Source organism: Ruditapes philippinarum, unplaced genomic scaffold (genome assembly GCF_026571515.1).
Source record: "Ruditapes philippinarum isolate M1 unplaced genomic scaffold, ASM2657151v2 ctg4293_1_1_1_1, whole genome shotgun sequence".
NCBI classification, from domain to species: domain Eukaryota; kingdom Metazoa; phylum Mollusca; class Bivalvia; order Venerida; family Veneridae; genus Ruditapes; species Ruditapes philippinarum.
The window spans coordinates 162564-176852 of NW_026857863.1; the positions used below are offsets into that span (position 1 = coordinate 162564).

Genomic DNA, 14289 nt, shown 5'->3' on the forward strand with positions numbered 1-14289 from the left:
ATAAACTGTAACGGTAAAATACTATCTACTAACAGATCTAACTGTACTTCTTCAAACATGAAGGACTCCCTGAAATCAGTTCGTTTATGAGGTCTGACTTTCTCGTTTGCGAGGAACTCCAAATCTTGTGCATAATGACTGACGGCGTCTTCTAATGACCTGGACGAAAGTTGAGTAACCTCTAAAATATATAGTGATTATTTTACCCTATGCATAATTGTAATTAACAAAAGAAAATCAAAACTTGTTTGCTAATGCAAGGTATTGTAAATGTTTTATATATATTTATTATGTACGCTTTATAACTATTATTACATAATTAAATATATTAAAGGCAATACAATTAATAATAACAATAATATCGGTAATAATAATAATAATAATAAAAAAATAATTATAATAATAATAATAATAATAATAATAATAATGATAATAATCATTATAATAAGAATTTATTACAAACGTTTTATACCATTAATTTCAGGACAGTATTTTCTTCAGAAAGAAATGTTCAGTTAGTTAAACAGTAAATAATAATATTTATTTAATTTACCCATGAAATATGGTGCTATATCAGTCAAATATATTTCATATTTTTAAAAAATAAAAAAAAATATGAAATATAAATATGAAAGTGGGCGGAGTCGAAACTTATATTTATTTTAAGGGACTTCTTTCGCCATTTTGTTTGAAAAATCTGAGAAATGCAAAACAACTTTTGTTGAATTTTGTTTTGAAAACAATCTAGAATGATATAAAATGGTCTAACTTAGAAAATAAATCCGAACACCAATATCTTTAATTCAGTTATAAACGCTGTACAGACGTTTAAAGAGTTGTTTACGTGACGTCACAATGTAGCGCCATATATCGCGTACAAAAACAAGACTGTACAGTTGCAGTTGCGTAGCAATCAATCGGGTTCATAACCAATTTCCTTGATAATGAAATTAAATAAAAAGGTTTTTTTTTCGTTTCTCGTGAAATATGGTATATATTTTCACTCAACATGATAAAATGCCACATATTTTCACTCGCCGTCCCGGCTCGTGAAAATATGTGGCATTTTATCATGTTTCGTGAAAATATATTCCATATTTCACGAGAAACGAAAAAATATCCTCTTAATATTACAGCATAAACAATAAAATGGTATGAATTATAAAAAAAGAATTGACATTGATATTTCATAATTGGCGTTATAAATTTAATGTTTACCGAGATGTGATAGATCAAATATAACAATTATAAATACATGTTTGCACTTTGGGCTTTGATACGTTTACAAGCAGCGGTGTTTTATATATTAGTGAAATATGATTTCATCAAAATATCTATTGACCAATTTTAAAGCAATATTTGAATTTCAATAACACAAAACGCAAATTTGCATACATTCTGTTTTCAAATGATTGATATTTAAGTTTCTGTTTTTCATAGACATGTAATTTTAAAATTGTATGCTAGACAATATCAGGGTAATTTTGTTAAGTCCAACTATTTCAAACCCATATTAGGGTAGATAGGTTAATCAATAGTATAGTTACTTGATAATGCCGCAAATTATAAGATAATGTAATGTGAAATATAACACGACCTGTCCACGAACAACGCACTCAACTTTCCCGGTGATGGATAGTTAAATAAATCAACATAGAAAACTTTGCAAAAAAAAGGAATTTTATGATTATCTGCATTTTGATGTCGCATCCTTTGATGATAAAATAAATTATATATCAAGTTTGAAGTTGACAGCGTTGATATTTTCTGAGAAAATAGAATTCAGAAAAAAGGAGTTGGTCAACAACGAAAGAGTCATGACAGTTGCTCCACATTTGTCTTAGACAAGTGGAGCTAATAAAGACCATCTTGATCATTTAAATATCACCGTTGTAGTGCTAATAAGTATGAATTAAAAATTGAAATACAACCAAAAAAGTAATATTTGCAATGTGAATGACTCAGTCTACTTACCGGAAATCAATGACACCATCATATCTATACATGAGTGCAAGATAGACTGTATGCATCTGATTTCATAGTGGTTAGTTTTAAATGCTTTCTTTGCAGCAGAGTAGCACAAAGTGTACGGATCTAATTTTGCCCTTTCTTCCTTTGCAGTTTCGTTAATAACTGTCTCAGCATACCATTTACCATATACACAACATCGCTCATCAGCACCATTGCAATCTATAATAGAAAATTAGAAATAATAAATGTTAACAAATAATGCATACCATGTCAGTAGTCAAAAGGGGGGGGAAGCACATTTGTCGTGCATGAACAAGTGCAGAAGCAAGAAAATAAGCATATAGCCCATGATATTTGATAAATCCTAAAGCCTCTGCGCTCAAAATTGAAACTTTGTCTTATAGAAATTACAATTCCAAACATCAAGTCTCCGAAAAGAAGATGTCTGAATACACATTGCCTTGTTTAAATTTGAGTTGAGATATGATATTACATGTACATAAAAATGAAATAAGGTTTAATATGCAAAAATAAATATTATGAAACAAACACTTAAATTCCACAATTCTGATTCTAATGACAATAAGAAAATACCATCAGCAGAACGTCTTTTACGAGCGTTTGAATCACATCCTTCTTGTACACGGTACATAACACGATCAACATCAGCATTGGTCAAAATAGAAAATCCTGCGTTCTGTAAAAGGGGTTTTAGAAATATGCATTGTCAATAGCTGAACATCTTAGTGATACAGCGATATGCATATAATGCATGACGTAATGACTTGATGTCAAACTAACCATACCCTATTTATATTAACGAGTTTATTCAATTTTTTGTTTGTTTGTTTCATTTTACGCTTTTTTTGTTAATTTGCACGATTAATTTATTGTAGCAACATCAGATTAATTTTCACTTTATAAATACCCTGATCACAGTTATTGACATAAACGAAGTCGGATCATTTCAAATAATTTTGTATTTTTTTTCGTTTTCATTTCTTCTGGCAAACATATATTTCAATTACACTAAAGATGACATTTATAGCAACAAAAATACATACCTGAAGCATAGCGGTGATACTGTGATAACATAAAGTAAGTAATGCTTAGAGAGGTTTGGGGGTTGCGTTCATTGAACGCCACCTTTCCTTGTTGATCTTGTTTATCATATTTTAGAAATAAACATAAAAAATACAGATGTGGTCCATTATAATACTGTATGGTTGTACCGTCAATCGTGGCGTTTACATAAACTATATATATGGCTGGTCTTAATTTATGGATAAATTTATTTTTCACTTCGAAGTTTGCTGCATAAAAATTCGTTGTAAGAATTTTGGCACTCAGGTAAAATGAACAGATATACAGTATTACAAATCGAGAATCTTTATACGTAAATAATGTTACATACCATGATTAGAGAAAACTTTAATCATAGCGGTGGAAATAATATGTTGATATCATACTAAGGGACAAACGTGAACAATAGTGACTATTATTATTGTCGAAATTACGCGTTTTGCTGGTGGCTTAAGCGGCGCTGTTGTTTTAATCATTTCAAGCCACTACTATAATAGACACAATTATTGACATACTTACCTTAAAAACATCTCCATTATTTTTACCACTACCTTCACCGCATCCAAGGTCATGTGACCTTAAAACATCGAACATCTAAAATGTAAATAGCATTTATTGTTTTGTTCCTTTATCAAAGTTCTTTTAAGTATTTACAAAAGTTTTTGATAAGCCCGATTGATGAATTGCAAATGAAGTATTTGTTATGCATAGTTTTATTCTGGCTCGTAAAAAGGAAGTGTTAGCCTTTTAAAACAAATAAATCTAACATAGCAGTTTTTCGAATTTAAAAATATTAAATTTTTAAGTTATTTTTTACGGAATGATTTTTGTCACATTATGAGTAAGAATTATTTGATGTTTTCCAAATCAATTTACTTAATAGGCATCGCAGACACTCTATTCTGACACTAAAATGTATTATTGCTATGGGCCACTCGAGTATATGCCAACTCTTACAGTTTTTGGTTATATATCAGTTGTTGATCTATCTAACCGACTTTCCTGAATTTCTTACCAATAATAACCAATTTCTTCATAATTGATCGACTACTAACCCCACATGCATATTTGATCAGCGTTGAGAAACACATATGATTAATTGTCACGAAAACAGTTCGCCTCACTAGAGCCTTCCCTGGGCATATGAAAACTGAGAAGTCGATACAGCAAGACGATTTGTAGACTTCTCGGAACAGTTTTAGTTTTCAAATATTCACAAATACCTTACATTAAAAAGAAAATAAAGAAAGTATTTATTGAATCAAAGACAGAACATAGTAAAATTGAAAAAGTTAAATATCATAGTGCACGTTTCAAAGAAGATTTTTCTTACCTTATTTTTCACCAAAATGTTTTTATCATTCAGAAGCAACAAGGCCTTATCAATGACATTGAGGCCAACCCAAGAAAAAGGTGTTCCAGTTATAGTCAGCTGATCTCTTGTTCCAGGTAACGGCGCAACACTATCAGGTTTTAAAGATAACTACAATTATAAAAGTAATAACTGTCATTTAAGTGGAAATATGTTAAAAACTCATTGTTATTTCGTAGAACCAACGATCTGCAGTAGGCTAGAGCTAGTTAGCTTTCATAAATGAAAAATAGATTCAGATAGAACTCTAAAGCAAAGCGTAGAGGTACATGCCACTTGAACGGAAGCCCTTAAGCGTTGGATTTGGCAGAAGAAAATGCAATACCTATTTGGATAGCAAAGTTTCATTTAATATGAAATAATCCAAAGGCATCGGCAGAATTCAAATGTACAGATGTTCGCAGAGATTCATCATAAAAACATCTGAGGCATGATTTATAACTTTTTATAATATTTCATTCTTTATCTTAGAAACAAAGCATATATGTTTCATATATAATTGCATGTTTTTTTTATCGTAAGAAATACATACCCCTCTTCCTCTACATTTTGCATCAACGTCAATTTTGATAGAGTCTGCGACAACCTTGTTCGAGTTTTCGTCTACGTAAAACACCAACAGCCTTGCTGTGGGATTGATTAATTCTTGCAAAAAATCATCAATTTGTTCGACTGCTTTGTTGCTAGCTTGCTTGAAAACCGCGTGGACAATTTTACCTCTTGTTACAACCTAAAACCAGGTCAATAAAATACAGTCATCCCGGAAAAGACTTAAACAATCAAAGTACCGAAACATTTTTTTCGGCATTGTATATAATTATCACGGGTAATTACGTCAGCTAGCAGCCGCAAGTTTTTAAATATAATCTTAACGTTTTTTTTCAACAGCCTATGAGAATTCAAGTAGAGAAAGTACTGCAAACCGGTAACACATTAGAACTGAATGAAGGTTTATAAAACAATCTGTAATGTTGAAATGGATTTTAAATAGAGGATATTGAATGAGTGTAGGTTTAATACTAAATTTATTGAACGAGTTGAATAAAATCATATTATGCGAGCCTCTGGCGAGCATACTTTTGTTTTATTCAACGAGTTCAATAAATTTAGTATTGAATCTACACGATTATATTATTCTATTTATCACATATATAAAATAAGAACGGTAAACTGTTATCAAGAGTCAATTTTCTTTGACGCGCCTATAGTGTAACGCAAACATTAGCGCGCTTTAATAACGCTATGTTTATAGCGTAAATGACGTGACGTTAAAGTGTTATTACACTATACACTATAGTGTAATATCGTCTAGTATAATATTGTTTTTATTAATTGGCTTTTCACACTCCTGTGTCGCGGTTTATGTGATAAATACGTTTGTTACACACAGCTATGTTTAGGATTCACCGAGAAATGAGTATGCAGAATTACTGGAAAATAACCCACCACAAACAACATTCCAGTGTAACTCGACACGGCATTTCCGAGCTGTACATTTGAGAAAGCATTCATTAACATAATGTTGTCGTCCTGAAAATATAATAAATGTTGAAAAGTAAATAAAAGTTATGATTCCACGACAATGAATTCTGGTACATTTACATTTACTAAGGCAATAAAAAAATTGGAAGTGGACTGTTTACTACTCCTTTTTTACAGCAAAGTGTTACACAAGTGATTAATTATTAAACACGCAATACAATTGTGACAAGGGCTAATTTAGGAAGTGGCTAGCCGTACGGGCCCGTACGGCTAGCCAAAAGTTCTAGCCGTACGTGAGTCACGTACGACTAGCCAGGACAAACTGTATTGGCTAGCCGTACGGCACTTTTCAAAAATATATGGAAGGCGAAAGTACATATGTTAATTATGACTTTAAGCGAGGATTTTAGTCAAGAATTTTTACTTTTTAGAGATCAATCGACGTGTTGGCTTCAGTAAAGAATGTACGTACTTTAATTGTCATCTGAAGACGTCGAGAAAAAAATAGCGTTTGCCATGGTTGCAGTTAAATAACATCAATTGAAATAGTTTACAAAATTTTGATAACAATCCTTTTTTGTTACATTAACTTTAATTTTTAAATTGAAAACGTGACTCACGTACGGCTAGAACTTTTGGCTAGCCGTACGGGCCCGTACGGCTAGCCACTTCCTAAATTAGCCCTTGTCACAATTGTATTGCGTGTTTAATAATTAATCACTTGTGTAACACTTTGCTGTAAAAAAGGAGTAGTAAACAGTAGAAAATTAAACGTACACTATATACTAGTCTGATGCTTTGTAGTTTCGGCAAATACAAGTAGTAAAATATTTACAATATTTCAAACAGATAACCGTCAAGGCCATGATACATGTATATGTTTTTAATACATTTATCTTGATTTTTGTTATCTTATATTTCAAGACAATCACATAACGATACGACATAAAATACACGAATATATAATAAGGTTTAGATAACGTTGTTAAAGAGCATATCTAGAAGGTTATTTCCTAAATAAACTTTTACATGATAATTCAGCAAGCAAAATATCTAAACACATTATAATCGTTTTGAAATGTTCATTCTGAAAGCCTATTTTAAGTCTTGTTAGATTATTACCATTTACGACACATTTTTGTCTGATACAATACTTGTTCTCCTTAAAGAAAAACTCACGGTGGTAACGCGCTCCACTAGAATTTGGTTTTTATCATCATACCCTATAACTTCAAATATATCGCTTTCTTGTCTTTGTGCATCGCGTGATCCAATGACCTGTTAAATAAATAATTTTATTGTAATTATCACTGTATTTTGTTATGCGATAACATAATGTTTCAACCATGATAGTAAGGATATATATATATTTTTTAAATATTCTTAGGTAAGATATGCGCTTCTATTTTTATAACAAAATGTCGTTTGCTATCGTATCTTCGTGATTTCGCAATTCGTAACAACAGATTGGATGTAAATTAGCAACAATATTATACATGTACAAGAAATTCCAAAAAAAAAAAACAACAAAAAATATGTTTTCACAAATAATATACAGACATGATTATTAGCCTTTTTCTGGAAAAAATATTCTTGGAAGCAATGTCTTTTAATTTTATGATGCGTTTTTCAATTTCTTTCTCAGTAATGTTACATAAACGTATTTTCATCAAACTTACCTTGAATCTAAGACGGTTACTCTGTGCTGTATTCTCAAAAATAGCAAGTGCTTGTCCGTCGCTATCTGTCAATGCTTCTTCAGTTTCAACAACCCCACCATTGTCATTAATTTGCTCCACTGTTATTTTCTGACCTTTAGCAGGGACACCGTTTGGCATGTTCAAATCAACCTGTTACCAACGTGTACAAATAATACTCATAAGAGATCAATAATCAGTTTTCCTCTTAACCAAAGAATTTGGGTTTGAATACTGCTATGGTCATTTTCATTTTTCTCCTTTGCCATAACACGTCCAGGGAGTGAATTCGAGAGAAGTTTAAATAAGCTTTAAACCATATAGATAGATACATATCCAACTATTTTACCAATATTAATCAAAATAAATAAATCACAGAAAAAAAATGTTTCTAAGTACCTTTAAATAGTATCCCATTCCTGGTCTAAAAAATCGCTTTGATCTAGTAAATTTGAAAATGAATGGTTCTCTAGCGAAAACTGTTTCGTCGTTATACATGTTTTCCTCTTTCCCTGTCGCACTTTCAAACACTGTAGCAATAGCTACAAGTCGACCTCCATCCGGATATTGTAACTTCCTAAGCTCCTCAGACCCAACAATGTTTACACTGAATTCAGCCATACCCCGCTCAAGCTAAAACAAACAAAAATATACGGTGAGGTGCGAGTGATTGTTTGTCTCTAAGAACTGAACAGGAAGGCCGCTCATCGATATGTAACAAATTGCATTTTATACTGTGAATGTTCATTTGAGGTCTTATGTTGATTATCTTCATGAAATATTCGTAAGATATTTTCTTTAATTAGTTAGATTCTTTTTGTCCAGCAATATGAATATGACATCTTTTACATACGAATGTGTATATATTAACCAGTATGTGTTTAACAGTAAACAATACCATTTTTGTTGCCAAAGCTCTCACCTCTTCGCCACCAACAAATACAAAAATAAATGCAAAAATTACAAACTAAGTATAAACACGAAGTTTACCACAAACTTACGACGTGACAAGGACTTTAAAAAACTAGTAAAAAATTCACTTACTTCTTTTCGGTCCATGCTGAAGAGATATTCACTTTGCCCATTCGCATATGTTACATTGAAAGACAATCTTGCTTTTCCTGCTACCGGCTTTCCGTACACATATCTTATTTAATAAAACATATTTATAAATAAAACTTTTGGCGAGAACACAACCTTAAATTACTATAGAAGCTCATCTTGTTTAAACAACCAATAGAAGTTCATGTTTTCTTAAGAACCCCCAATTGCAATAGAACCCCATGTTGTCTATATAACCGCTACTTGCAATGATGCCTCACTCTGTTTACACAACCTCTACTTGAAATAATAGCTAATTTTGTTTACACAACTTCTACTTGCAATAATAGCACATAGTGTTCACAAAAGTGTAACTTGTAAACAGCACGCTGTTCACATACGTTCTTCTTGCATTTACAGTACGTGTTGTTCACATAAATTCTAATTGAAATGCTATTACATTTTGTTCTCATAGGTTCAACTTGCAACAATGCCTCATATTGTTCATATAAATAATTTATTATTTTCTTACATAAGAACCCCAATCCGTTTACATACGATGTTCTTGCAATGATAGCACATGTTTTGCACATAAGTGCTTTTTATAAGAATAGTTCATGTTGTTCCTCTTAATGCATATTATTGATGCAAGTGGCGGTAGACATCCATTAAGGCATGGGATCGGAAGCTACACAAATTATCATCTAACATGAAACAAAAATCAACAAGGAAGGTTGGAGTTAATGATGTAAATATTGAAAGTTTGTGTAACATGAATTGATGACTGATATTGATTATATCTTTCATAACATGAATTTGTACATACTTTGCTATGACAGTGAAGTCAATCTTAGAATCATTGGGATGATTCATCAAAATGTATTGCTGTGACACGTCAATGGTGACACCGAATGTTGGCAGGACTGAAAAATTGTACTAATTATACATATTGTTCAGAAAAATAAAATAGCCTATAACAAGAGTATTACATGTTTAAACCTTATGGTGCTTAAAATGGCCATTTTTTCGAAAGCTGGTTTAAAGCTTTTCTTATAAAGCAATTGAGCCATAAACATATTTTACTTTATTGTATTATTAGAAAAGAACTTTTGTGTACCTCGTTTAATGTACTATTCTGTAATTGAAGATTCATTTTCGGAAGCATAATTAAGTAATATTGTAAGACATGTAAGCTTGTTATTGTTACTGAAATATTCTATTTTTAGAATCATTATTTATTTATTAAATAATTACTTTTTGTCATTTTTAGCACATAAGTAATGTATACGCAATATTCCTATTCAAACAAGGACAGTAAAGTAATTATATTGTTTTCAGCATTCTTATAATTCACAATGTGTAAACGTTCCTAAAATTGAATGTTACCTATCTCCGAATTTCATGTTAGATTGTTGACATTTTAGGAAACACGATCATTCCTTTATTCCTGGATTAACATGTCTGTTACTTCACATTTTTGTAGTATCAATTATGTTTTGATGTTATAATCAGTAATTGTTCATGAAACATGTTCTAATCAATTTATTTTTGTCAAAATAATAATTCCTAAAACTTTCCCAAAATGTTCATGGAGGCTGCCATCTTTGTTTTAGATACACGAGTACCAAGATCTGTAGTTTGTTTAGAAATGAAGCATATTTGACTTTATTGTGTAACATGTATTTTGTATTATGTGATTATAATGTTTGCTTCTCAAATTGTTTAAGAGATTTATTGTAATAATTTATTTGTGTAAAACAAGACCCCACTATTTGTTCGGTCATTCATGTAGTAAAGTTGGGTTTTGGAAGCACCCTAATTCTGTTTAAATTGTAATAATCCTGCTAAATTACCATAAGTATTTTACTGAAATGTATTTAATAGCATAAGTGTTATTTCTCAACATAATGATTACTTACACCTTTATATGTTTACTTTGAATTTGTAATTATGATCTGTTGAGATGTTTACTCATTTTAGGATGGGAATTCCTAACCGATTGTGATTGGCTTAGATAAATCCTAAGTGCAATCTGATTGGTCGGGAATCCTTTCCTAAATTCCTAAACGGCTCAAAAGTTATAAATAGAGCGACAGTCCTCATTTTGGAACAACAACGCCCACTAAAGTTGCTTAGGCGCGATAATTCCAAACTGAGCAGAAAACATCAAAACTGAATTTTAGTAAGTTTCTATTTAGGAAAGACTCCTAAATCAAATTGGAATACGTATTAAACTTTTATTAAGCAACTTTACCTGAATGAGAGCTGACGTACTTCATGTTATAACTTTTAATCCTAAATTAAACGAATATTAGACCAAAGAATCCAAACTTGATAAAAGCGTTGTTGACTTATATATATATTATGAAATCATCAAATCACTTAAAATAGCGCCTTATGAAATGATGCTGAAACCTATTTCTGTATATTGATGATAGGATATATTAAATGTTAGTATACAAAAGCAGTTTATGTATACACAACTGATGTATACACTATTAAACCAAAGAATTGAAACTTGATGAAAGAGTTCATGAACAGGCTCATGAACAGGCCATGAACAGGCTCAATCAAACCGAGCCTGCAACATTTTCAATTTTGCCGTGTTGGGCTTTCTTTAGGGATTCTGTATTTATCTATCTTGTATTATTTTTCCGGAAATCCTAAAGAAAAGAGTCTACTAATATAACATTGAAACCAGGTGCTGTATATTACTGATGCTAAGTTAGCATATAATTATGTTTATACAGTAGAAATTGTGGCGTATTTTTGAAACAGCTATCCTGACACTGCGGCAAAAGTTCGTTACAATATATCTACTCTTAACATGAAAAGTAAACTTTCAAGCGTATTCTTTGTATAAAAAGGTAATCCGAGTCTCAGAACAACAAAATGCAATAGCTCAAGTTATGCTGAAACGTGCGTAAAATATTATTTTTTATCAGTCGTCTTGTTAACACGCATGTGTGAATTTTTTTATGGTTTCTAAACTGTGGAAAATAAACCCATTTAACCTGTAGAAATAGATGCATGAAAATAATAGAATAATTGGCAAATTTAATTCATGATAATTCACTAAGTTAATTTAAATCAAAAGTGTTGTTGGCAAGAGGTCGGAACGTAATATCACGAGATAAATTCTACTCGTGGGAAAATGTTAGATCGCAGCTGAATTGTTCGCAGATTCTTTCATAAAATAGGTTAATAGATAAGAGTTTTCCAAGAAAACGTACTTTGTAGATATTTTTTGTTCCATATTGACGTGCATGTGTCTAAAATCTAGAACCAACACTATGTTTACGATGTTTAAGTTAACATATGAACAACTCTTTGCCAAAAATCAAATGTTTGGTAACTTTTTAGAATATTAGCAATGAATAAATACAAAAGAAATACGTTTTGTAAAGGTTTATTCCTATTCAAGAACTATCGGTCGCGGAATTTTGAGCGGAGCTGGCAACACTTAGTTTAATTTAAAACTTTGCCAATCTTTATAGGAAGTCAGTACGATTTTATAATTTCAACGGCAGCATTATACGATAGCAGAAACAATGTATAAAGAAAGATTTCCGCATTTGCCTTAAAATTGAAACAGAAAGATTATCATATTTACATAATAGAATCAAATAAATACATTACCATATTCCTCAATTTGAAATTGGGATCTTGCTACCGTTTCATACTTAAAAGAAAAAAAAAACGTAAAAAATACACATGTAGCATTTCATTAAAACACAAACCAATGCTAACGTTATTTTTACATGTAGATTAGTCATAAAACGATACCAGTTATTTTGCATTACGGTAGCTAGTTATCTCTCAATAGAACAATACATGTACCAAATGAAATAGATTTGAAACATCTGTAACAAAATGGTTATATTGTTCTGCAATATTGACCTGAGACATTTGAAAATTCAATGACGTTTTGTAGGTATTTATCGTATTTAGAAGTAAATCAGACAGAGTGTAGGTTATTATCAGATTGCGAATTGAATCATAGGAGTTGTAGGTAATTGTTGGATTCCGAAGTAAATTATACGCATTTCAAAGCCTCAGGGACAAGATATTAGGCTTTCAGTTTCAAATTGCATTTGAAGGTTGTATGTTTCATACATGATGAAAAATTATTATATTGTTTTTTAATTTATATAAAACTTGACCTCAATGTTTTGTGTATCCCTAATTGAAATTGATAAGCTACATATTTATGAAACAAATGAAATGAAATTATTATCAGTTAAACTTATGCCTTTATCTACTCTTGCTGCATAAAATCAAAACTGCCAAGAAAAAATAATAATGAAAGAAATCCTAAATATGGTTCGATGTCACATCGAATTATATCGACGCAATCACATTTCCGTTGTACTTGCTTGCCACAAGGACATCATGTCGTAATTGTGTTACTAGTATTTAAGTAACGAGACTAATACTTTCATGAAAAACAATGCGTAACTCGTAAAAAATACGAAAACTACCTGAAAGTCTCCCGAAATGAAAATCAGGTCCAGGTCAATATTCCAAACAATGCAATAACAATTCAATAGTATTGTCCAACACCATTGACCTGGCACTCTTGCGTTTGACCCTGTAGTCGGAATATTACGTAAACTTTATGATATACTTGTTAATCATTATGAATGTAAATATCCAATTACTAATATGGTGTTTATTAAAAAATCCCACTAAGCACAGTTGGTAAGGGTTTTAACTTGAAAATGTAGACATAAACTGGTAGGTTCGAATCCTTTTTTAGATTTTCAGATATTTTCTTACTGTTTTCTTTTAGTTTTAAAATTGCCCTTTTCTTAAAACTTTTGCAAACCTTTTGGTTGTGTGTACTATCTTTATGTAGTATTTTAAATAACTGCCTTTATAGCGTGTATGCGCTAAACATCTATGATTGCATAATGTCATAAAGAAAACCGTTGAAAGATACTTTAATGAGATACAAAATATAAATGTGTATAACACACAATTTAAAGGTATTAAAAAACCAGGTTTAGTAAAACTATTTCATATTAATTCTTGCAAGACAATTTAAAACAAATCATAACGTGGTGTTGGTAAGGAATCGAACTAGATGTTCAGATCGGTCGTACAACATCTTTACCAATACACAACACGTCACTGACGAGAGAAGTTAGCAAATATATGGATATATTCTATAGATACTGGTCATTGTCTATTCAAATGACCTTTACGAAAGTTAATGAAGTGCCAGGTCAATATTGTAGGACAATAGCAGTCATCTACAATGAAAGTCAATCAAAACAAAGGGTTTCAAACATATACTTGAGGTATGTTTTTAATATGTACAATTCGAATGTAAATTGACGGTCAGTTGATAACAATATTTTTTATCTCTCTGATAAAGTTACAGTTGGACACTGTGTCTTGAAAAGATTAAACATAATAAACAATATTGCATTTAATTAATTAATTGATTTAAAACAAACATACATGGCCGCCATAGAAGGCACGAGCTGTCCATGTTCCAATTTCCGGGTAAGGCGGTAAGGAAAATGCATTTTGGTAAAACCCACTTGAACTTGTGCTCGTAAAAACTCTTCTCCCAAGAGTCAGGTTTGAGGGACTCTGTAAATAATGAAATATGTATTTTACAAATATGCAAATACT

At 31.1% G+C, this 14289-nt stretch overlaps 1 protein-coding gene across 1 annotated transcript in view; it reads right to left on the bottom strand.

Annotated features, from left to right (window-relative positions):
• LOC132751272 (complement C3-like) overlaps positions 1 to 14289 on the bottom strand; it is a 46703-nt gene that overhangs the window by 23011 nt on the left and 9403 nt on the right. Inside the window, exons 6-19 of the mRNA XM_060741428.1 lie at positions 14113 to 14247; positions 12286 to 12328; positions 9473 to 9569; positions 8650 to 8752; positions 8005 to 8238; positions 7588 to 7758; positions 7088 to 7186; positions 5873 to 5956; positions 4959 to 5156; positions 4388 to 4537; positions 3574 to 3648; positions 2566 to 2668; positions 1975 to 2190; positions 34 to 181 (exon numbers count right to left, since the gene is read on the bottom strand). Of these exons, the coding sequence (XP_060597411.1) occupies positions 34 to 181; positions 1975 to 2190; positions 2566 to 2668; positions 3574 to 3648; positions 4388 to 4537; positions 4959 to 5156; positions 5873 to 5956; positions 7088 to 7186; positions 7588 to 7758; positions 8005 to 8238; positions 8650 to 8752; positions 9473 to 9569; positions 12286 to 12328; positions 14113 to 14247 (1856 nt within the window). The remainder of the gene's footprint in view (positions 1 to 33; positions 182 to 1974; positions 2191 to 2565; positions 2669 to 3573; positions 3649 to 4387; positions 4538 to 4958; positions 5157 to 5872; positions 5957 to 7087; positions 7187 to 7587; positions 7759 to 8004; positions 8239 to 8649; positions 8753 to 9472; positions 9570 to 12285; positions 12329 to 14112; positions 14248 to 14289) is intronic.